The sequence below is a fragment of the Primulina eburnea genome, chromosome 4, assembly GCF_022965805.1.
Source record: "Primulina eburnea isolate SZY01 chromosome 4, ASM2296580v1, whole genome shotgun sequence".
Taxonomy (NCBI): Eukaryota; Viridiplantae; Streptophyta; class Magnoliopsida; order Lamiales; family Gesneriaceae; genus Primulina; species Primulina eburnea.
In genome coordinates, this window is record NC_133104.1 from 38,551,248 (window position 1) to 38,577,396 (window position 26,149).

Genomic DNA, 26,149 nt, shown 5'->3' on the forward strand with positions numbered 1-26,149 from the left:
GCTTCTTTTTCTATTCAAAGAAGCTTGGTATTTGGGAATAATCTTGCTCAAGTTTTATTTTCGAAAAATGATTCTTTTTTTAAGTGTAGTTGGATGTTTTCAAAATACAGAAGGTCAAAGAATGCTTGACCTTACGCCGTATTATCCTTGCTTTGTTTGTGGTTTTACATTGTCAAACGTAATTTTCTAGTTTTTTTTCCTTAATTTTTTGGGTGTTATTTCTGTGTAGTGATTGAGTACTTGTGGATATCAGAAGGTTTTAGATCAATAATCTTTATGGGGACGAAGATAAATTCTTGTCTTATGCTGATTGTTCTTGTAGCCCCAGTTGTTTTATATCCAGTTGTAGCGGAGTCGAAGGTAGTTAGGACTTCAGATTTTTTTGTGCATATTGATGATTTCGCGTTGGAATTAGTTTAATTGTTCGGATTATGTGGTTGTATACTTGTTTTCCTATTTTTTAGGTTATTGATGTTACTTCTGATACAAAAGCGAAGGGTAACGGTAATGGGAGTGTAAATCCGGCAGTGAAGCCTGTAAAGGATGGTAAAGATGTTCACGTAAACGGGAATGATTTGATTAAACAACCGGAGTTAACAGAAGGGGTGAATGGTGGTGAGCAAAAGAACACGAATGGCACCGTTTCGAAAGATGATCAGAAGCAGAACGAGGGGTCTGATTCCAAATCTGATAAGGGTACAGAAAAGGTTAAGAACCCTGTATGTGATTCATCGTCAAATCGCTGCACTGATGATGATAAGACGCTGGTTGCTTGTCTGAGAATTCCAGGGAATGGTATGCAGTTTAATTTTCTCAGTTGTTTTTTTTTCCTTCTTTTCTTGTATTATTTATTGATAGTTTTATTTTTTTTGCAGTGATCTTTAAATTGATGACTATCCATGTGCTTCAAGTTACGAGCGTGGCAATTTGTGTTTAATGAATTAGGATTTGTGCTTAGCATTTATATTCATCATTTCTGTAGTGAGATTAACTCTATTGAGTTATGCATACAGTTTCTGTATTCCGTGTTCCCTGTGTGGCCCGTTGGTAGTTCATGTAGAGTCGTAGACTATCCAAGTTGCTAGACATTTAAGAAGTGTGTGCAGAAAAATCTTGATGATTTGCTCACTCTGTCTCATAGTGATTTGATGTTTTGTGAATGTTTATTGGATCAAATAGTGCGTATTAATCAACAGAATCCTCTTAGACAAAAATCCTTCACGAATAAGTTCAAATTTAATTAATTTGGAGAAGAAATAGCATAAAAGATCACTTAGGCGAACATTTTGATAAAAATCTCTGTTTGGGATATTAATTTGCACATTCTGCTTCTTATTATAGATGTTATATTTACCTAGAGCAAGTAGATTCATTATTACGAAGGTTTTGCTTAAATGATTGAATCTGTTGTGTGTTTGGGTTGTATCTTATTGAGTATTATTGATGAAACTTACTCAATTCCAAACGAACAAGCTAAAAAGGGTTTTTCTCGATGTCCCAGAATCTCCAGAACGTTCGCTTTTGATTCTGAACAAGGGAAAAGGCCCCCTCAGTGTGACATTATCGGCACCTGATTTGGTTCATCTTGAGAAGAAAAAAATTCACCTTCAGAAAAATGAAGTCACTGAGGTACGTACAATTTTACCAGAATTTTCATCCCTTGAGGAAGAACCGCTATGTTGTTGGTCACGCCTACTTTTTCCACTAGACTGGCATCCACTAGACAGTAAAGTTACATACTTGATCATAATTCGATGTTTTAAATAATTCATCAATCATCAGATAAAAATGTTTGCAACAATTTCTTGTTTGTTCTAACTTTATTTTGATATGCCTAATTTTTGTTTTGCAAGTGTAAGCACACATCATTACTTTTTTTTCTTGGTTTTGCTACTGCTTTAATATTGTGAGATCCCTATCCATGGAGTATCTGAGATAAAGAGTGTCTTAGTAGGACTGTAAATTTACTGTTCATTATTACAAGCGATAAGTGCTACATAGAAGCAGAATTTGGTTAATTGGCTTAAATCTTGATTTCTTGTGATAGCAACCATTATTGTCTACTTCCAGACTCAAGAAATTTTCCTGCAAATTTATTGGTAAGCTTATCTATTTCATAGTTCCTACACATACCAAAAGTGTCATAGTTCCTACACATACTAATAATTCTAGGCACTTGTTTTTAATGCCAAATGTTGAGCATGCATGCCGCTAATTTTTCTCAGAATTATTACTATGAGCTAATTAATAAGTTGTATAAAACAAAACCGAGAGTCTTAGTAATAATCAATAAATAACTGAAAACCATTTTTTGACTAGTCAGAAGATTTGTAGTGTGCCATTATAAATTCCATCTTTCTGAGAGTATATACACATTGTTGTTGTGTAAAGTGTTTTTTGGCTCTGTCTCTTGCAGTTGGAAGTAGATTTAGTTTCTTCATTGAATCAATTTATATTCTTTTATTTACCTGAGCTTCCTCAAAGTGATGGATCAGGAATGATGTTTTATTTCTGATTACACTTATTGTTTCCATTTTTCTTTTAGAGTCCCTGTCTTCATCAATGATGCTTATAGGTCGTTATTTATGTTCTGCCATAACTATTGCTCTTTACTGCCCTTTAGCAGATCAAGCGAATCTGAATTGATTTATCTGATCTTGCATCACATATGTTTTCTTAGTTTTTCTGTCCATGGTTGGTCATGAAAAATGCCTCCATGTGGATTTCAATTATCAACGCTTTATCATGCAGCTCAGTGTACCTGTCAAAGGTGTAGGATATGGCCAATTCATCGTGCTTACGGCAGGGCATGGTGATTGCCGTCTTGATATTAGTTATCAATCTATAAATGGTAACAAAAAGCTTGATGGTGACTCTGAGTCCAGTTTCTTTGACCTCGCTCGGAAAACTAACTTCATTGCAATCCTGTTTTTGGGTCCATTAGCAGTGACAGCATCTGTTTTGATGTGTGTCTTCTTGAGGCGGCGTTCTGCAAAAAAACCTCTCAAGTACCAAATGCTAGACATGGAGCTACCAGTTTCCCATGGCAGCGAACAGGTGGCAGCTCCAAATGAGGGTTGGGACGACAGTTGGGGAGACAATTGGGATGATGAAGAAGCACCAACTACGCCTTCATTTCCTGTAACTCCAAGTCACTCAACCAAAGGCATCGCCTCAAGAAAGTATAATAAGGTTGGTTGGAAGGATTAGCATCAAGAGGTCACAACTCACGAGACCAGAAAATTATATCTGCCCTGTTTAGAATCGCCTTGTTTTTTTATTACCTCGTTATTTAAGGTATGTTATTCAGATTAATTTGGAGTAGAAATGGACATAAACAACACAGAGCCCCCGGCTCTATTTCAAATGACTCGGGATGCTCGTAGATTTTGGTTTGTCATACACTAGCTAGAGTGTTAATTTGAAAGAATCTTGTAATCATGGGATACTTTTTCGACGGGCAAAATAGAAGGGAAGATAAAGTGGCGCAAGTTTTCTTGATTTTCCGGTGGCAGCATCCATTGTATACGCGTAGGGTTAATTTAACATTTCCTTGATGGCCCATCCATTTCTTTGAACCCATATATTATTTAGTTGATGACTTCAAAGTTGAACTAGGTGATGGGGTGTCACATTATTTTTTCTAAGAAAGATTGGAGAACGATCAGACATCATCGTAATAATCGAGTCACACGGCCAACCGCAAACGAGGCCGCCAAATTCCTCCAAAACCATTCAATCCTAGGACAAAATGGATGCTTGCGTTATTAGTTTTAAGTCGAAATAGAATCATGTGTTAAAATCGTGTAAATAAGTAAACTACGGATTTAAAATTTCACCCATTGTTTCATTATTAAAAATAAAAACATTATTGAAATCCAGATGTTTCAAATCTAACTTTAATGTAATTTGGGTCGATAATAAACCTCATAAAAGAACAGAATCATGTGATCTTGCAGGAGTTAAATTTGCCTTCTACAAAAATGTAACAAACCGATTGAATTATTCTCCTCCAGCTCTTCTATTCCATGTCATCGTCCCTTCTGTCGGTTCCATTTACAAATTCTATTTTCTTCACGAACAAAACCCAGAAATTAAATAATCAAACAATAATGTGCCACGTTTCAGCATTTTATTCGTGAAAAATGTTTGATTGCAATATTTGGGGGTGGGTAGCACATGGTGGGTGGCCCATTTACCTTGCACGAGCCTGCACATGATCGGATCGTAGGGAGACACCGCACGTTAAATTGGACTGATTTCTGATGTTATGTTTACTAACTATATTCGAAATTTGAAATTAATGGGTAAATTGCTCATATAATGATGTGTATAGGCTAAATCTGAGTTGGTTGCAATTAATAAGTAAATTTCTTTTCCTAATTTTCAATTGACACCTGAATCAAACAGATGAATTTAAAATCCATAATGACAATTGCATTGGTTTTTTTGGGAAAATACACTTGATAAATGATAATAAATAGTTATTTTTTGAGTCACCGTCTGGGTGGATTTAAAATTTATACCAAGAAAAAGTCATTTCAAATCCATTGACTTGATTACTTCTCCTGGAATCTTTTCAATTTTCACCATTTTAATGGAAGAGAGGCAACAGTATCCGTAGCCTGGCCCAGCCCACCGCCAAATGGAACTGCGGGCCTTGCAAGAATTTGGACAGTTTGTCTTGTCCTATCATCTGTCGGCAAGGTTATTAGTAATCGGAAACAATCGATTCTTTTATATAATATAGAGATGTCAATGAAGCGGATATGAGGCGGGTTTGGCTAAACCCAAGACTCTCCTCATGAAAAAAACTTTGACTCATTATCCGTCCTACTCTGATTAAATATTCTTCGGACCCACCCCACCTCGAATACGAAATGGGGCCGGGTAGACCCGTGAGAACCGTGAGACCCGAATTTTTTTAAAATAAAAAAGTAATCTTTCTTCTCACATGATTGAATTATGAAACAGACAAACCTCTAAATACAATATTGTGGAAAATTAATTCATGTCTTCGACCACACTTAATAATAACAACCAAGCATTTTCACGACATAAAGAATTACATAAAAAAAAGAGTTACTAACTCTCCGAAAAAATCTTGATTCCCCCAAAAAAGTCATAAAATTATTTAAACAGATCAATATAAAATCAGTTAGTAGACAATATTTAAGTTTACTAAGATGAGGACCAACTATTCTTCCACTATTGCTAAAAGCAGATTCAAATGCAACATTTGACATAAGAATAGCTAAGATCGTTATAGTTGAGGTGAGTTACTAAAAAAATGAAAATTAATAAAACTAAAACCCTAAAATATTTATATGCACATATATATGGGGCGGGTATGTGACGGGTATTATAGGACCCATGACCCGTCCCATATCCGGACGGGTCTGAAAAATTGGACCCGAGACCCATCCCATGACCCATTTAGTATGCCCAAACCCACCCCATACTCGCGGGTCCATTGCAGGTCTGGGTAAAACCCGGACCCATTGACATCCCTAATATAATATATTCTATTAACTTAAAAATAAAATGGATACTCCTAAATTCAAATTTTATGAACAGTAATAAGTAAGTTCGGAATTTTTTTTTAAAAGAATATGAATTATTTGTTCTGTAAAAAAGAAATAAAATCATATTTTTTTTATAAAATTTTGAGAATTAAAATTTAAATATGTTCTTTTATATATTTCATAATTATAACTTTTATATTTTAGGAAATTAATATACTAATTTTTTTTATTAAGATAAAATTTAAATATGAGTTTTGGTAAATAAAAATTAAACTGATCTGACTTACCCAAAATTAATGAATACGAGATCATCTAAATTGAAATGATTCGCTGAAAAAAGTATTACGCTGATACAAAATGAAACAGACAAATAAGTTGTGATGTCCAGCTAAACTGATTTGAAGAGCATCTACAATGGCTTAATTAGAACCAAGCTGTTCACTTATATTTTGTAGCATATCATATCAGCTCGTAAACTGATCTGACAATATTATAGACAGTTATCTCCGAGTATATTCCAAGTGTTGTCAGCAAAGACAAAATAAAATATTTGTTGGTTACTCTTTCTATATAGTGTCAAATAAATTCGAATTGGTCGCCACTATTTTCAGAAGCACGACAAGGACACGTGACATGCTCTGCACAATTGTCGCTATGTGTCTATTTATTGACGTTGGAGACCAATATCTATAAAAAGGGATACATCATAAATGAAGAAGACCACTCTCACATTGAATATCATCGAGCATTCTCAAGAGACTCAGCATCTCTCAAGCATATTTATCATAAGCTCATTTGCATACGCACAAAGTTTTATTAGATTGATTCAGGATCATCTTGTGCACGATTTGTTCTCACTATCTGTTTGCACAATATTTGGTATTTGCGGGCGTGCCAGGTGCGAAGTGCACCGATATGTGTGAAAATGATAAAAATCTAACTTCTAAAAACTTGACGATTATGGATACTAAATTTGACCGTCGGTTCTAATCTCCTAAAACAAATGCAACGCCAAAACTAAGAAAATTATTGGAATTTGAAGAAAATAAATCCCTGACATTGTTTATATTTTCAATAAACCGTAGGAATTTACAAGACGTAAAAATATAACAAATAGAATTGCTGAAACATGAAACGAGAAGATGTAAATTGCTAGAAATATGCTGGAATGATTAACGACTAAAGCTTGAAGATTGTAATTTTGCAGAGAGTATTTTGCAGAATTTTGTGCGTAGTTGAGTTGTTGAGTGTCCTTTTTTGTTTGCCGATGTCCTCTTTTTCTTTCTGCAAACTGTGCGGTTCCTCCTACTCCCCCATGAGCCATGTTCCCCGCTCTTCATGCCACGATCTCAACCTCTCCTCCCACGATCTTCCCCCTTTTTCAGTGCTTCGTGATCGGTTTTAAAAATCAACCCGATGCGTTTGATGGGCTTTTAATTAATTTCTACATTCATTGGGCTTCGAATTAAATAATTATTTTTAGCCCAAACAATTGCCCCCCGCAAGCATTGGCCCGTTGGGCCAAAATGCTTGTATGTCAGCCCAACTCAATTGTACTTGTAGCGGCCCGCGATTTTATTTGCATGTGAATTGGGCTTATGATAGTGGGCTGAATAACCAAGCCCATTCACAATTGGACTTCAAACCATTGTCTCTTGGTTTTCTTTATTCACGCTTTATTCACTCTTAAGATTCAAAACTCCCTTGCCTGCTTTCTTCAATCTCCCTGCCTCCCCTTTGTCCGATTACTCTTCACTGCAGCTAGAAGATCGCTGCCCCTTAGAGCTTGCTCGCCTTTTCTTCGCCGTCATTTCTCCTGCTCCATCTTGCATAATCCCACACCATCACTTCCTTCATTCAATTTCTGGATTTGAAAATCTGGCCACAACCCTTCTTCACCAATTTCTTTTTCTCATACCACATCATGGCTACAGGCTCTTCTTCATTGCGCCTCCCTGGTTCGAGCTCCGTGAGTGCATCTTCTGCGCAAATCACCATCTTAGCTCCATCTTTGTCCCTTGTTTCTTCCACTACGCCGGTCGTGCCAACCCATAAGTTATTTTGATCCATTGTGCCTTCATGGTGTTTGCGAATTTGCCTAAACCAGAATACATTAAAATTTTGTCGTTGTCATTCTTTGCTAGACCGGCGCCCCAACTGCCGTGGTTCCTCGGTTCACCACTGCCCTTTGTTTCTTTGCTAGTATCGAGTTCCTGTGGGGAGTTGGGTGGTTTTGTGCACGCCACTGACAAACAACTGATTCAAGCCATGTATTGGCATAACTCCTCGCTAGATCACTGGCTCTCTTGTTTAATGAACGTGCATATTACCATGAGTTGGCATCCAAGAGGTAACTCTAATATTTTCTTTGTGTGTTGCACATCACTTGGGTCACATTTCCCCTACCCAAGCAGCCATTTGCATGCATTGCACTTCATTTGGACCATTTTCCCGCATACCTGTCTACTTATTGCTCTTGCATGCGGTGGCTCCGCTCTCTATCTGTTGACTGTTGGTTTGTCCTTCTGATTGTTGGATGTTGTTGGGGATTGGAGATGGGTTGAATGTGGTGTTGGATGTTGTTGGAGAGTGGAGATGGGGTTGAATGTGATGTTGGATGTTGTTGGGGAGTTTATTCTGAGTTAATCCAAACAACTCCCTTCTCACATTGCTTGTAATATAAATCGGCTTGCCCAACTCCCCACACCTTATCATTCCTTTAATCGATACAAATTTGTAAAAGTGGCTTTGTAGCCTACTTTATCCATGATTTTTCATAACATTCTACAAAAACATCAATCCAAATGTATGCACAAGTGGCCACCTGGTCAACTCCCCACATTCAAAATTTCTTTTCAAGAAGTGAGAGACCCAGCTCTCGACATGCTACTATTCAAACCATAAATTAACTCACAAAAATGGTTGTGGAACCCACTTTCGCTACTATATTTCTCAGTACTCAAGCAAAGATAACCAAAAGAGAACATGTGCTAAAATGGCCATAAGGCCAACTCCCTGCTGAATAAAAGTTCATCTCTCTCTTTACTCACTCTCTCAACAAGCTGATCAAATCTTGCTTAATTCTTTCTTCCAGCAATGTGCTCACATATCATCAAGTTCTCCTAAGTTGATATCTTCTAACGGATCTTGTACCTCATGTTGGCCATCTTCCAGTTGAGATGGCGCCATTAATAACTCGTCAACTTGAATCTCATCTTTTTCATGCTCCTCTTCGAACTCATCTTCATAAAACACTTCCGTCCCATGGATATTCCATTGTTCCTCATCGCATACTCTATCCGAAACCTGCTGCATGTAGACTTTCCACACGAAGGCTGCAGCCACCTCTTTCTCCATTTGGTTGTATTCAATCATCGATCTCCTCGATCGTCGGCTGAATCATCGGCCTATATGGCCCGAAGACAGTAGGTTTAAGTATCTGGTTCAACACTGAACTTGGGGTTAGGGACTGCATGTAAACTAGACTCCTTTTTCTATCCTTGCCACAGACTTTTATGGGCCCGAAATCCCCGTTATAGTATCTGGCCTCCACTGTGTTGGCATGAGCTTGGAAAGGCTGTGCATCGGCTTCCACAATCTCCACGTAATCTCCTTTCCAAAATAAAAAGAACCGGTGCATTGAGGATGTGATGCATTGATTTGCATGGATCCAATATCTGCCTAACAAAGCTTGGAAGTTGGCAGATGAGTTCACAACAAAAAATGCGCAAATAGACGACATACTCCCCACAACAACATCAGCTGGGAAAAACTCAATGTTCTTAGTGGTTTTTTCCGTAAACGCAGCAACAGAAACTTCTGTGGAGATTAGGTCCTCTTCATTTTTGCCCAAATTTTTAAACATCCTCACTGGCAAGACATTCACTACCGAGCCATTGTCGATTAACACTTTGGACACTGGCTTGCCATTCACATGAGCCTTAATGTATAAAGACCTTATGTCATTAGTCATATCGGCTGTTGTCTTTTCCAAAATCACATGCTTAGGCTTGTTAGGGTGATCTTCTCTGATAATAACTCCTGAACCTCTTTCGGGGAGTTTGTTGCCAACCTTCATCTCTTCAACCGCTACTTTAGACACTGACTCCCCGCACTCTTCCTCGACAAGTTTGAACCTTTCTGGTAGTATCGTCAATCCTGTGGCACAGTCCACTGATATGTGGAACTTCCCTATACAGAAACTGAATGTTTTCCTTTCTTGCTTCTCATAATCACTCGGTAAATCATCGTCTTCGTCGACCCACTTATCTTCAGTGGCGGACCTACCAAAGTTTGACCTACTTCCCGCTTGTGATTCGATGACTGGCATATCATGTATGGGTTTATTGTCTACCTTAGAAAGTTCTTCCTTTTTTGCAGCCGCTTTTTCCCTCAACAGCCTTCTTTTCTGGGTTCGAGTTGGTGGCCTAGGGAATTTTCTGTGTTGGGCCACTCTCCATTCGTGGGTGAATTCTTTTTTGGCTGGACGTACAAATCTGGGTCGAACTTCCCTGACCTCTACAGTCTTTCTCACCGGAGCTTCATTCACACGCTGACTTTTATCATGATAAAGTGACTTCTTCCTGATTTCTATGTTTCGTGGTTCAACTCTGTTCACGTTCCTCCTGTCCGAGTATCTCTGGTGCTGATTGCGAGACGACTCCCCTCTAAACAATTGATTCTCAAGCACTGGTCTCTTGAATAAATATTGGTTCTTCGGCCTAGAGGCCGCAGATTCACCAACACTTCTGGGAAAACGCTGCTGAAATGTTCTTAGTTGATTAGTACTATACCTTACAGCGGCCTCAAATAGTTGACCTTTCGGAATCCAACATTTCTTAATTATTCGGTCTTTCATTGCAAAGAATCGGCTTCTTCTCTTGTCATTCAACAAATTTCTCAAATTTGTGACGTTCACGTTTACCGATGCCGCAGGAGGAAATGGGTCATTGTCCACTGCCATGTACTCTTGCTTGTTAGGGAATTTCAATATTCCTTTGTTGATTCTTTCCTGCAGAACATTCTTGAAAGCCCAACACAATTTAGTGGAATGATTGTATGAGTTGTGATACTTACAGTATTCTCGACTTTTCAGCTCATCCTTAGCAGGCATCCGATGATCAGGTGAAAAAGCGATGAACTTTTCTTTAACCAGAAAATCAAATATGTCATCTGTTTTGGAAATATTGAATGTGTACTGCATGTCCTTGGGAGGTTGGGAGCTTTTCTTCTTTTCAGGTTCTGTCAGCTTCATATTTAGCAGGGGAACCGTATATGAACCAGCTGATCGAATTTCTGCCAAAACATCTTCCACCTCCTGGTAATAAGATTCCATTGTTGTTTTCTTGTTAGACGACTCATCTGTCAATAGTTCCTCGTACTCCCCAACCTTTGCTGCAAGTTCAAAGAAATCTCTGAATTCCATATCCTGAAACTTCTTCTTATGCTCAAAGTCTAGCCCCTTTTGTACTATTTTGACAAACTCAGTCTCTGGCAGAAACACCTTGCACTTGTTCTTTGCTTTCTTGAACCTATCAATGAACATATCAGCTGTTTCTCCTTTTTTCTGAGATATCTTTGACAAATCAGCGATGCACGCCTCAGGCTCAGTTCGGTAAAACTGAGTAAGGAATTGCTTCTCCATATCTTTCCAACTTAAGATTGAGTTTCGAGGAAGTGCGGCATACCCCGAAAATGCCGTGCCAGTAAAGGTATTTGGGAACAATCTCAACTTCAAAGTAATAAAGTTTTCTAAGTTCGCCAGCTCCCCACACCTTATAGTGAACCTAGCAATGTGCTCAAGGCTAGATTGACTATCTTCTCCAGAAAATAAGCTGAAATCTGGTACTTTGTAACATCTGGTAAATGGATTGTTGATATCTATGTGGTTGGGGTATGGCTTGTGAAATTCTAGGCGGCCAATTTGTCTCAAAGCCGGCCCATACATTTCTTGCACAGTTTCTCTCACCATATCAAGATCGATCATTGTTGCGTTTTTGTTGGGGAGCAGATGGTGATAATAGTTTGCCCCCCGAGTCTGAGCCTCTGTACTGTAACCAACATTACATCCTTGGAAACTTCCATCAACTCCATGATAACCCAAGTGTGGTATATCATCATCCATTCCTGGTTGATACAAAGGATTAGTAATCGCATGGACTTGGTTGACAGGTTGTTTCAAACTCCCTGCTCCATCTGTACGTGGATATGGCCGAACTCTTCCACCTAAAGTTTTCTCCTTTTTATGTGATAGTGTGTAACTTCCTTCCCGTTGGTTTGGGAGTGCCAACTCTGGGCGGCGAGGATCGCCAGCCATTGAGTGTCCTGCTCCCTGGTCGAGTTCAGTGAATTGATTACTCCCCTGATCAGCCTCTTTAACAATGGTATTTTGCTCTTTGTTGGTTGATTGGTTCGGTTTACCCAATACTGTCTTCAAGCAATCAGACACAGCTTTGGACAGTGCTTCTGATATTTCTTCAAATTTTATCGCAGCCAACGTTTCAACCAAATGATTTGAAATATGAGCATATACCTCTGGAACATGACTTGGATGCAAATCCAACTCCCTGGTCGGCTCTTCAGAAGCCGATTGTTCTATCTGTGGAGCATGAGTCTCTTCCTGGCTTGGTAGAAACTTCTCGTCTCTTTGATTGACGTTTTCTTTCCTTCTTGGCGGCATAGTGATGGTCCCACCGGGCGTGCCAAAAATATGTTTGCACAATATTTGGTATTTGCGGGCGTGCCAGGTGCGAAGTGCACCGATATGTGTGAAAATGATAAAAATCTAACTTCTAAAAACTTGACGATTATGGATACTAAATTTGACCGTCGGTTCTAATCTCCTAAAACAAATGCAACGCCAAAACTAAGAAAATTATTGGAATTTGAAGAAAATAAATCCCTGACATTGTTTATATTTTCAATAAACCGTAGGAATTTACAAGACGTAAAAATATAACAAATAGAATTGCTGAAACATGAAACGAGAAGATGTAAATTGCTAGAAATATGCTGGAATGATTAACGACTAAAGCTTGAAGATTGCAATTTTGCAGAGAGTATTTTGCAGAATTTTGTGCGTAGTTGAGTTGTTGAGTGTCCTTTTTTGTTTGCCGATGTCCTCTTTTTCTTTCTGCAAACTGTGCGGTTCCTCCCACTCCCCCATGAGCCATGTTCCCCGCTCTTCATGCCACGATCTCAACCTCTCCTCCCACGATCTTCCCCCTTTTTCAGTGCTTCGTGATCGGTTTTAAAAATCAACCCGATGCGTTTGATGGGCTTTTAATTAATTTCTACATTCATTGGGCTTCGAATTAAATAATTATTTTTAGCCCAAACACTATCATTTGTATAAACAAGTTTTATTGTATCGTGAGAATTTTTGTGACTGTCAGAAGTTTGGTTATGAAGAGATTGAGTTAAGAAAGAGTTACTAAGAGTTTCAACCAAATTCAATTGGTGAACCAAACTGAAGTGGGCTTGTACAAAAAATTGTACCGATCAAGTCTTATAAGAGAATCTTTCTAGAATCAGAAGAATGAGGACGTAAAAATTTAATCTTCGAACTTCCGTAAACAAATTCTTGCTTCTTTTTATTTTCAGTCTATCTTATATGTCCTATCCGTCATTACTTGTGTTGTTCGTTCTTTTACTTGAACTGAACTGTTAAACTCATGTATGTTTTATTCACTTAGTATTTTAAGTTGTTTCCGCTTTTAGCATTAAAGTAGGTCACTTTACTCGGTCTGATTAGTATATTAATTTCAACTCTTAAAGCATTTTAAATTTTCCATTATTTGTCATGTTTGTATAAAAGTACATTCACACTCTGCTAAACTGTTATTTTCGACCCTAACGGTTTTAAATTTATTTACTAATTTAGAAAACTAAATATTTACTGCAGTATCTGGAAAAATATAATTTTAGGCAAACATGTTACTAAATTAAATTTCTAAATGACACTCAGCTATGGATAAACAGTCATAGATATGCTTAAACGAAGAAATTTGATATCGAAAATTCAAAATTACATTCGCTTTTGCCGCAAAATTAAACAATAGAACATTTCGAGAACTCGTTTTATTTACTCTCCGAAAGTAAAAAAAAAATTATAATACATATAACTTATATTAACACGTAGTAAAATAACTACACTAGTTAAAATTATCTAATAAACATGATATTTTATATTTAAGCAAATACAAAAGAGATAAAACCAAGTAAAAACGGGGAAATTTTTTATATAAATTGGAATTTTTATTTTATAATTACGTACATTCTTACGAAGGATTAAGAATATGCACACACACAAAATATAATGTTTTCTTATTAACTAAACGTGGATTAATGCCAATATAAAATAAATCACCCAGAAAAATATTGTTCAAGTGCTTTTTAAAAATTCTTGTAAAATAATTTCTAAACTTGCGAAATTGTCTCATGGATTTATTTCTGTGAGACGACTCAACATGATACATATTTAAAATGAATAATAATACATTTAACATAAAATATAATAATTTTTAATGAATCCGATCCGATTAGTGACAAATCGCACAAAATTTATTCTTTTTTGTATTTTTTTAAATAGTTTTTTTACAAAGGGCATAGTAAGTTCTAGTAGACCGTGACAATTGACTGTTCTTTACTTTAATTTTTGCTGGTCCATGTCCGCAGCCTGAGCCTCGAATTAAGCTAAAAAACAAAAATAAAAAAGGGAAATATAATATTTTATATTATTTAATTAATAGTTTTTCAGAAAACGACCATACTGGATGATTTTGTTGTCCCATATTTGCAAGTAAATTACACGAAAATGGGACCAGAAATCGGTTACGGTTAATAGGGCATCTTGTTATCCTAAGATTCGGGTGTCGGCTTTTCCTGTTTCCTTTTTTTAATTATCCCATTTCCAATTTTTTACCTAATTAATTATTTTTAAATCTTTAAGCTTTTGGTTATTATTAAAAAATTTATTTTACTAAAATAATTTCTTATAATAATTTTTATTAAACATAGATGTGTCGTTTATATTTTAAAAATCACTTTTTACGCTTTATCCCACAAATTGCCTTAAATATTATTACATTTTGAAGCAGTGTTGAATTTAGGCTTGGGTCTCTCATTAAATTCTTGAAATATTGAGCAACTATTATTTGATATAATTGACCTAGCTAGCTAGTTGCAAATAGTCGGATTTTAATGTATCCAAATATTTTTTGTAGCCATTGATAACGAAAAACACCAAGTGTAAAATGGTAGAAAATATATTGCATATTTATTGTTTGATTAAGAAATGTCGCGGGACCATTATTCTTGTCTAGTTCTTCCGTTTCCCCAAAAGTTATAATTAACTACAATAATCATTCTACCATTAATTATTATATGGCGTGGAATATTCGAATAATTTTATTAATTGGTTTTGAGTAGGTTTTTTGTGCAATGATATCGTATATCTATATCTGTGACACTTATGTTCAATGAAAAATAATACTTTAGAGATAAATAATAATAATTTTTAATCAAATTAACATCATATTACATAATATATTTTTTTACAAAAAAGTTACATGTTTCACTGAAATCATCGTATGTTTTTTTATAATATAATTAGCATAGAAATGATACTTTTGCAGTCAAATATTGTAACTTAAAGTTAAAAGTTAATATATTTCATATGTCACCTCATCGGATTGAGTAAGAGATCTGTCACACAAAGTTGACTAGTGAAACAGTCTCAGAAAAGTTTTTTGTGATCAATTTATTAATAAGTATTACGGAAGTTGTCATGCTTTAAAAATCTAATACGTGTTTTTCATTATAAAAATATCTTTTAAAATATGTACAAAGTTTAGTATATTATTTTTTATTTTTTTTTCCATTATAAATTGTTATTTAAGAATTTTATATGACTTCTGACTCAACCATCATATTTATGAATTGTTATAAATATAAATAACGACTTGATGAGGACCGATCACGTTATTTGTATTTTTTGGGAGCAAATCTGTCATACATCATGTCATTATTATATATATATATAAATTTAAAATTTAAATTTAAGTGTAGAAATTAAAAAATAAATTATATATTTGAGATCATAAAAGACGAAAGGAAATTATATAATTAAAAAGGAAGAATATATAATTATATTGTAATATTAACGTTGTAGAATTCGAAAGCACAAATCAGCTTTAATGAAACACGCTTGTTTCTTGTTGCAGTGGTAAAGTGGTCAAAGTCTCTACTTCAATGTGATTCTCAAGAATCATCTGCACAACGAAACACCTCCATCAATATTAAAATTATATTATAAAACGAATTTTCATATTCGTATTTGTTAGATTTAATTAATTTTTATAGATAAAAAAAATTAAAATGATCCAAATAATATATCTGTCTCACAAATACGACCCGTGAGATCGACTCACACAAGTTTTTGCCAAAAACTCAAGCACATTTATCCTTTCTGATATGGGGTTTTACGCCTTATTTTTAAAAAACATGAGATTTAAAATGATGTAGATTTTATATAAGATGTTTTATATTTTTTTATTTTTCATATAAGTGTTGAAGCAATTAGCCGGAATGACATGAGGGCATCCACAGTGGTGATATAATTCAATCCACGTCATCTAAATATCCTCTCCATCTAAATATTCACCACTGCACATCATTGATTTGTGTGTCACGACAATATCCGGTTACAAATTTGTAACCGAGTATTGCTTTTTTTTTTTTAAATTTTATTTTTTGGGTCGAGGTGGGTCGAGTCTTTTTTGGGGCGTGTTTTTTTTTTGGTCGAGCACGACCCGAGCACGACCCAAGCAGAAGGGCGAGACCAAAGTCTTCACTATTTTAGTGAAGAGTTTGCTCGACCCAAGCTCTTCACTGTGAAGACCTTGGGTCGAGTAGGGTAGCTTTTTTTATTTTTGTTTTCACTTTTATTTAATATTTATTTAATTATATATAATTATTAAATTTTCTAATTTTATATTTCAATAAAAAATATAATACCAAATAATATATAAAAATAATTAAAGTGATCAAATGATTTTATTTAAATGAAAATAAAATATTAATTAAAGTGACAGTGGAACCCATAAATATTTGGTTGGTGTGAGATATTTGAGTAGAGAAATATTTGATTGATAATGTGGATTAGGGGTCCACAAATATTTGTAGGAAATATTCTTATTATTGTGGATGGCCTGATAATCAAGTGAAAGAAAAACAAAAAGGGTAGGCGGCCGGCGGCACCACACGCCGCCGTGATTAGGGTAGTGGCGGTGGGCCAAAAATGAACTCCTTTGTCGCCCTTGATTTGCGCCGAGTCTATGTAGGGCAACGCATCCTCCAACCAAATAATTATTATATCGTTACATATTTTATATTTAATGACAACCAATGCACAAATCAGACACATATAATAAATTCATTTCTATTACAATAATAGTTTTTTTTGTCAATCAGTTGAATATGCAAGATAAATACTATTGTTTAGAAAATGATTTAATATATTATTATAAATTCAATTTAATAGTAGAACCTACTTAAAATGACTTTTTATATTTTTTATTTCGATAGGATAAATATAATAAGGAAATACTTTACTTAAAAGAGTTATTTAATAAGGAGCACAATTTTAATTTTTATTGAGAGCAATTTAATCGCAACAATTTTTCGAAGAGAATATATATATATATATATATATATATATATATATATATATGAAAAAAATATATATTTATCGATATTAGTGCATTGCCTATCACATTAAATGTATGAAAACAAATCGAAAATAAATATGTAACAAATTGTGAAGTTTTTTCAATTTTTATTTAAATTTATATTTGAATTTTATACCTCTTGAAAATATAAACCATATTTAAGTATCTACATTACTTATATAATTTTATTTAATTTTGGTTATGATTTTGAATTTTGTTTTAATTTTATATATTTAATTTCACCACTCTTTTATCATATTAAGTAAAATATAATATTACGTTTTGTAGCTTTTTTAAAGAATGTCATCGTGAGTTTTGGTATATTTAATGTCTATAAATTGCTATTATTTATTTATCTTAATTAAAACTTTAATATAAATATTTTTAATATATCCTAAAAAATAATTAAAATTTTCTTTTAATCTGGCTAGATAATGAGCTGAAGTTAATTAACGATATTTATCCAAAAATAATTAGATTAATGATGATTCCCACTTATTTTCTCGAGAAACTCTAAACCCCATAGATTTCAATGGTGGCTATAATTATCACCACACTATTTCGCAAATAAAACTTATCACAAAGTTAAATCTCACAACATGCATGCACCGATTATGTTCTTCCTCTCCCTTACAAAACAACGGAGAACGAATCTTGAATAGCTCAAGACCTAGGCCAATATTATGCGGAAGGAATTGGCGTCAAGAATTCGTTTAAGGGGACAACGAGAAAACGGGAGTATTCCGCCAGAGCCTCGAGGCTTTGTATCAGAATACGACGGAGGAACAAAAGCAGCTCAATGAAGAGATCAAAGAGCTCATGGTCGAGATGATGGACTTTCTGAGAAGGAATATCGAAGACGCTACTCGTGAGGGACATGCGCTCTGTTGGAGGAATTTCCTTTTCTTGTTTCTGTAATGCATGAAAGAAGAAGCTGCTGCTCGAAAACAAATACACGTGGTCGTGTTTCAGAAATACCTTAGTTCTTTCATTTTTTTATTTTCAAATCATCAGGCTACTGAAAAAAATGCATGCAACGACAGTACTTTTGTGATTAATGAATATATATGCCAAAAAAATATAAAACAAGAATTGTTGATTATAAATTAATATAGAACGCAGCACCAACTGAACTACATAGCAATTGCAATATTCTTTGAAATTTATATAAATACATGCAGAAACAACCAAGAAAACAAATTCCGGTGATACAACCTACTGATAAAAATGGAGTTATAACTCTTCTCATTGTCAGCATTTGGGAAGGAATCAAATCCATATTTCATCTCACTTGAGACCACATAAGAATCATCTTCAATCCCACTTGAGTGATATTCTTCTTCTCCGTTCAGCTTCTCTTCAAAAATAAGCATTATATGCTCCAATTGCTTTGTCATCCGTTTTGAAAGACAACTTCATGAATATGTTTTAATGCGTATTCCTCTGAAAACAACATAGAATTTATTCTTGCTCTTATTTTTTATATCTATAAACTCGAATCAGTAGAAAAATGTTGGATGGATGAATCTTCTTTTTATGTATAGACTTACTAAAGTTAAGAAAAACACGTCCTTTTCATTACAAAAACTTGTATGAGAAGTCTCACGGGTCGTATATGTGAGACGGATCTCTTATTTGGGTCATCCATGAAAAATTATTACTTTTTATACTAAGAGTATTACTTTTTATTGTGAATATAGGTAAGTTTGACCAGTCTCACGGATTAAGATCCGTGAGACGGTCTCACATAAGACCCACTCCCTCTTCATATCATAAGAGTGTAATCAATACTTAAGAATCTTTGAAGAGGCTAGTCATCAACACATGCCTGCTACAACTATATATCTCTCAGAAAATGCAATTAAATCATTAATGTGATGAGATATCGAAGTCGAAATTTAAATATGATAATAGGTTGAAAATGATAAAATTGTCACATAAAATAATATATATTATCTAGACACCCTTTATATTTACCTTGAAAATTTAACTAGTTGGTTAGATTCTAGTAATTTAGCAGTGTTCATTTTAATATATCCAGCAAGAACACCTTGAAAATGATAATTCTCCTATAATATTATAAAGACAACTAATGTAATCATCAGTTATTTTAATTCTTTCACTACTATTTACTCTTTTTGAAGTAGTATTGGGGGAGGGAAAGTCTCGGAACCTGACATGCTACTAAACCAAATGGGTGGTGGAGACTACTATTTATTGTGTAGATGTGTGAGTTTAATGGAAATTTACCTCAGAAAGGATACAGGGTCCCGTGAAAATTCTTGAAATCAATCGTTTTACCGAAACTGGCGATGCAACAAACGTCCCCAATATCTCATAGGCGGCATTAGGCACATCCTACGCCTCTTCGTAATTAATATTCATCACATGTGGAGGCTTTATTACATATCTTTCTATGCCTAGCTAGCTAGCTAACTTATGGTGTGTGCTCTTTTTTGCATATTTTAGCAGTTGGCACCAACATTTGGTGTGCACGACATTGTCATCCATGTGATTTAGTGTTGAAATATCTTATAATGAAAAGACCATCTCGCCACCAATCCTCGTGGATGAAACTATATAAATTTAGTGTAACGTTCCAGATTCGACGACTGTCTTCACTATATCAAGACGAGTATTTCTAACGTACTTATGTTTTCACTCACACGCACCCTAGAAAACTTTTTAATATAAATCCATGATATCGTGTCTTAAGAAACTTACTCCTTAGGTTTTGAACCATGTTGACAGCGAAAACACTATGTACGTACCCTTATTGTAATAATAATTAAAAAAACGTACATCCCAAGACTCATTTTAGATAACATGTAACAAATATGAAGATCCACGTCCAATTTTATGTCCCAAATAGTTAATCAATGTATAAGTAAGTGAAGAAACGATGCTAAGTTATGTTTGATTGGAGAGGTGGAAATATGGAATAATGTATTATAATATAATTGTTGAAAGTGACCTGATCTATTGAAAATAGTGATTGATTGTTAATACAATGTTTGATACAAGTGGTTTCAATCGGAATAATTTGTGTGATTGAATATCAAGAAAGTGGATAAATAGTGTTGCTTCAAACCAAACAAGTGGTGACCAAGTATTATTAATCATATAAAAAAAGATTAAATATCATGTGTGTGTATACTGTGTGTTCGAACTCTAACAAATATGAGTAAACTAATATTTGGCTGTGTCCATGATAAATTTTTTTTTTAACCTAATTTTCCAGATTTCACTTATAATATGGTTAAGGTAAGGTGTGAGTGCCGAATTTCTAAAGGCCAAACTTAAACTCATCAAATATAAGTCAAAAGTGGTGGAGACTGCATAGCTTTTGGAGACAACGTGGTTTGGTCTTCTATAACTCTCCATCATCTACAAATTTTCATATCTAGATACATGATTAGTTCTTTTGTGACACAGTTTCATGAATCTATTTTCGTAAGACATGTCAACTCAATTTATATTTAAAAATTAAAGTAAAACTTTTAGCATAAAATATAATATTTTTCACTAAAATCCATCTCAGTGTGTGATATATAATTATTAATTAATAAGACTAAAACGCTACGAGTCAATATTATATATTTTTCTTGGTATATATTAAATAACAGCTTTCAAGAATGAAGCATGTACTAATTTACACAAGATGGAGAGCAGGTGATTGTATGTATTTGTGCCCGGAAACAAACCGGAATTCACGGAGACCCACAACCGGTTGACTTATACGCGACGTGTTCAGATTTGGGGTAACCTAAAAAATTTAAAACCGTAGACCTACTTTTGTTCTTTGTGTGTGTCCATATTTTTGAAAAAAAAAAGTGTAGGTGTAGGTGTATGTGTGTGTATTTTTTTTGGGCGTTGATTGCGGTTGGGAATAAAGCGTAACTAATTGGTGCTTTTTCTTCTTCTTTTGCCTTTTTTTTGTTTATCTTATCGTTTCCATATTCACACCAGAGTTAACTTTCTTTCTTTCTTTCTTGCTTTTCTACCTTTGAATAAAGCAAACGCTTCATTTTATGCGCAGTGGGAACAATATCCTCATTCCTGCCCCCCATTTGGTATTACCACACAGCCCTTTTCAACTTTTAAATGAACAAAATACGTAATTCCAATCGAGGTTTCCCCACATTCGAAACATGGACTTTGACCACATGATAGGCCAACGATTAGTTCATGCACAAACTAAACCAATTCTGATCCACCACAAGGCACGGTGGTTCTTGCCGACATTTCAAGAATTTGGTGCCTATCGAGCTTCAAATCAGTTATAATATCAATACCGAAGTAAAAGTAAATTAATTCAGAGTCTCAGAGCACATGTTTGAATCTTTATATGTTTAGAAAAAAAATAGAAAATCAAATATGCTGATGCCATTCCCAGAATCAATTAATCTTAGTTTAGCACCGAACAAAAAACGTACTTCGAAGGCGGCCCCCTTCTTCCTCCGGAAAGCGCCAAACAAGAGCACATGCATCTTCCCCATCATCAAGAATGCATTAATTGCAGTAGTTTCAATCTTTTTAAAGTAAATACAAACCCATTTATTTATCTATCTCGGCCCATTTTTCTTTACCAATGGCGCTCCTCTCTCCATATATACTGCCCTTTTAGCTCTTTCTTTTCTCACAAACCCATTTCCCTCTCTCCCCCCTTCCCTTTCCCTTTCCCTCTGTATGAGTTCTTTCATTAGTTTAAGCTCATAAATCAGATACTACATTGCGTACGCGAAGAGGGAATACCTCTCTTACATTATATATTTATATATAGCAAAACAGATCTGTATACTAAACAATATAAGTTTTTTCTGAGTTTACAGTACGATATATTAATGGAGAAATCCGCGGGACTTTGTTTTTCAATGGCTACCCTGTTTCTGATACTTGGGGTTCTGCTTCCTCGGGACAATGGCTGCCCATGACTATGGCCAAGCTCTGACTAAGAGCATTCTTTTCTTTGAAGCTCAAAGATCTGGTTACTTACCCAACTCCCAGAGAGTGCAATGGAGGGGTAATTCTGGCCTTAATGACGGAAAACTTAATGGGGTGTGTTGTAGCTCCGCTTTTTACTCCCTACAATTTTCTGTCCTGTTTCTGCGTTTAGCTCGACTAATTCTTGAAATCTGGCAGGTGGATCTGGTGGGAGGATACTACGATGCAGGGGACAATGTCAAGTTCGGTTTGCCCATGGCGTTCACCATTACCATGATGTCGTGGAGCGTGATAGAATACGGTGGGCAAATGGGTGGCAGTGGTGAACTTGGCCACGCCATTGATGCTATCAAGTGGGGCACTGATTATCTCATCAAAGCTCATCCCCAACCTTACGTTCTCTATGGAGAGGTAAGTAAACTCCTGTTCAGTTTTGTGCATTCGACTGTGGAAGAAATGATTAGATTTTTAGGTTGTCGTTTTCCCTGGAAATTAGAACTTAAATATTATACAAATCTAGTATTTGTTAAGTTCAGATCTTTAAAATCGGGATTAATTTATTATTACTGATTATGTTCTACCAACGACTTGATGTGATTTGTCACTGTTGATGCAGGTTGGAGATGGAAACACAGACCACTACTGCTGGCAGAGGCCAGAGGACATGACCACCTCAAGGGCGGCTTACAGGATCGACCCCAGCCGTCCGGGATCCGACCTGGCCGGCGAGACCGCCGCCGCCATGGCTGCTGCCTCCATCGTCTTCCGCCGCTACAATCCTTCCTACTCGGCGCTGCTCCTTAAACACGCGTCCCAGGTAAGCTAATAACTAATCGATTCTTCTTCAGCTTCAGCTTTTGAGTGTGGCGTGGGCGTATTATAGCAAGCGGTTGGGTGTGAAACGGTCGCAGTAATTAGTTAGTTATGGGGGCTCAGCTTTTAGTGAGTGAGGTTGTTTTCGGTGCATTATAGAAGTGGGCACCACATTTATCACTAAATCTACGGTGATAGTGATATGTGCATGCGAAGCGATCTGCTTCTTGGCGCATTTTAGCACCATACTTATAACAAGACATTTAATCCATATCGTATTAGCTATGAATCATTTACTATTATAACTGAAATTAATGCAATGGTTTATTTTGGGTTGATTTCATCCTACATATAGGGCACTACTCACATGATAGAATCAAGAGCTTAAATTTAACCACACATACACGGGGTCCACTAATTTTTTTTTAAAATCACATGTGTGTGAATTTGTCCATCCAAATCATGTGGAGGCAGTACCCTCTTAGATAGCATCGACTTAACCATCACAAAATAATTAAAGATTTTACGTTTATTATTTTTCATTTTAAATATAGATTAATTAACTTATATATAAAAATATATGATATCGTTTTACAAGAAACTTGTTCATCATAATTTCATCTTTTTAATTGAATTTAATTTAACTCATGCAAACGTTAGATAATTATTAATAATGTGCTTAGATAGATACATTTGAAATTTAATTAATAATTTATATATTATAAATAATTGTGATTTATTTGAAATATACTTAAATTTTTTAAAATCAAATCCTTGACCTAAATTTATTATCATAAAGCATATAACGTAATTTGTCGCTGCCTGATTAATTTTTAATGCATAAAATAAAATTTATATTTACAATAAATTAAAGTGATACAAAATCTTTCGGCGCATAAAACGGGTCATGTGCAAATCTGGCCGTATATCACGGGCATTGTCTAGGACCGTACGTGTAGGGTGATCTTTCAATCCCAACCGTTCAATAAAAATTTCATTGCATCCGGACACGGTTGTCGGTGCAAGGGAACCACTGTTGGAATGCCCATTTTGCCCTTACTTGTTCCATCTAAGTCTAACAACCGACTCTTTTTTCTTTGTTTCAGCTGTTTGGTTTTGCGGACAAATACAGGGGCAAATACGACAATAGCATCACCGTAGCACAGAAGTACTACCGATCAGTCAGCGGATATGCTGTACGTGATCCCACCATTAATTTCTTGGATTAATATATATACAAAACTTAATCCCTTTTCCATGTTCTTTGATTATTTAAAAATTGAATTTGTGTTTTTGGGCAGGATGAATTGTTGTGGGCAGCTGCATGGATGTACAAGGCTACGAATAATCAGTACTACTTGAACTACTTGGGGAACAATGGTGATTCTCTTGGAGGAACCGGTTGGGCTATGACTGAATTTGGTTGGGACGTTAAGTATGCTGGTGTTCAGACCCTTGTGGCTAAGGTATATTATTGGCAAATGGAATGTGATTGAGAAAAAAGAATTTAAGAAGACGTAGCCATATGATTTATTTGTAACTGTTTTAACTCCTAGATATTTTATGTGGATAATAGATTTGTAAATTTTCTGAAAAATTATATCAAGTTTGGTTTGAGACGTCCTGCAAAAAGTATTAGGAGCTTTCAGTTTGAGACAACCAAGGAATTTCAGTTAATATTTACTGATGATTGGCCTTTTTATCTTCTTGCAGTTCTTGATGGCAGGGAAAGGTGGTCGATACACATCAGTCTTTGAGGAGTATAAAGAAAAGGCTGAGTTCTTCATGTGTTCTTGTCTTGGAAAAGGGACGCGGAATGTTCAAAGAACTCCTGGTGGCCTCCTTTTCCGGCAGAGATGGAACAACATGCAGTTTGTCACCAGTGCTTCATTCCTCATGACAGTCTACTCTGACTATCTTTCTTCTGCTGGCCAGTCCCTTAAGTGTGCATCCGGCAATGTCTCACCCACTGAGCTTCTTTCATTTGCTAAATCTCAGGTGTTTTTACCGACAACAACTATTCTATATATGATGCAATATATGATGCAAAAGCATTCATGGTTAAATGAAACTGAAACGATTTTTTTATGATCCTTAGGTGGACTACATTCTTGGAGACAACCCGCGAGCCACGAGTTACATGGTTGGATATGGAAACAATTATCCAAGACAAGTGCACCACAGGGGTTCCTCTATTGTGTCTTTTAAGGTGAACCCTTCATTTGTCAGCTGCAGGGGCGGATATGCCACTTGGTATAGCCGAAAGGGAAGCGACCCAAATCCTCTTACTGGAGCTCTTGTGGGTGGACCTGATGCTTACGACAATTTTGCTGATGAACGAGACAATTATGAGCAAACCGAGCCAGCTACTTACAACAACGCTCCACTCATGGGCTTATTGGCAAGGCTACATGGTGGTCACAGCGGCTATAATCAGCTCCATCCAGGTTAGTTAAATATATTCAAATACGCATCTTCTGCAAGTTTTCATGCGGCGTTGCCTTCAAGAATTAACGCCTTTTTTTCCATTTGTGACCTCAGTGGAGCTACCTGCGCTTAAACCGATTAATATGACTCCAAAGGAAGCTGTAAATCCATCTTCAGGTACCATTTATCATCTCTTGTTTCTTGTTCAAGGTGTCTGTTTACTTGTGAGAAACTTCTTAGATGAAAGAAATATTGATTCTTGGATTGCATATTTAACAGCAAACTTCTGTTTTGCAGGGACGACGAACCCAATTTCTATTGCTCAAAAGCTAACAGCTTCATGGGTTCAAAATGGGGTAACTTATCGCCGATACTCAACAACAATCACCAATAAATCTTCGAAGAGTGTGGAGAACTTGAAGCTCAGCATTTCCAAACTATATGGTCCTGTATGGGGTCTCACAAAGGCTGGTGACTCTTATTTGTTCCCATCGTGGATCAACAATTTAGCTGCTGGAAGAAGCATGGAGTTTGTTTATATCCACTCAGCTTCACCAGCAGAGGTCTCAGTATCAAGTTATACTCTTGTTTAAGCTGTTCATCACATCTGTTTTAGCTAGATGGTGATCAAGAATTCTGCAGCTCCATGACAAGAAAATCTATATTTCCATCCCTTTTTTTTCAGCGACTGTTAGTTCAATTACCTGTTGA

The 26,149-nt window shown here is 35.7% G+C and overlaps 1 protein-coding gene and 1 pseudogene across 5 annotated transcripts; both read left to right on the forward strand.

The window, feature by feature from the left end:
- The first annotated feature begins 11 nt into the window (after nucleotides 1–11).
- On the forward strand, nucleotides 12–3,501 carry LOC140831169 (uncharacterized). 5 transcript variants are annotated; one of them, XM_073194969.1, is made up of 6 exons: nucleotides 30–113; nucleotides 230–360; nucleotides 465–795; nucleotides 1,502–1,629; nucleotides 2,752–2,851; nucleotides 2,945–3,501. In XM_073194969.1, exons 1-6 carry the CDS (start codon nucleotides 68–70, stop codon nucleotides 3,208–3,210), a joined length of 1,002 nt encoding a protein of 333 aa, XP_073051070.1. In that variant the 5' UTR covers nucleotides 30–67; the 3' UTR covers nucleotides 3,211–3,501. The 5 variants fall into 5 exon arrangements, with proteins under 5 accessions (XP_073051069.1, XP_073051072.1, XP_073051070.1 ...); XM_073194970.1 differs by having other exon boundaries at nucleotides 2,948–3,501; XM_073194968.1 differs by having other exon boundaries at nucleotides 12–138; nucleotides 2,752–3,501.
- An 18,350-nt stretch (nucleotides 3,502–21,851) lies between these two features.
- On the forward strand, nucleotides 21,852–26,119 carry LOC140831172 (endoglucanase 6-like; annotated as a pseudogene).
- Nucleotides 26,120–26,149: the final 30 nt, after the last annotated feature.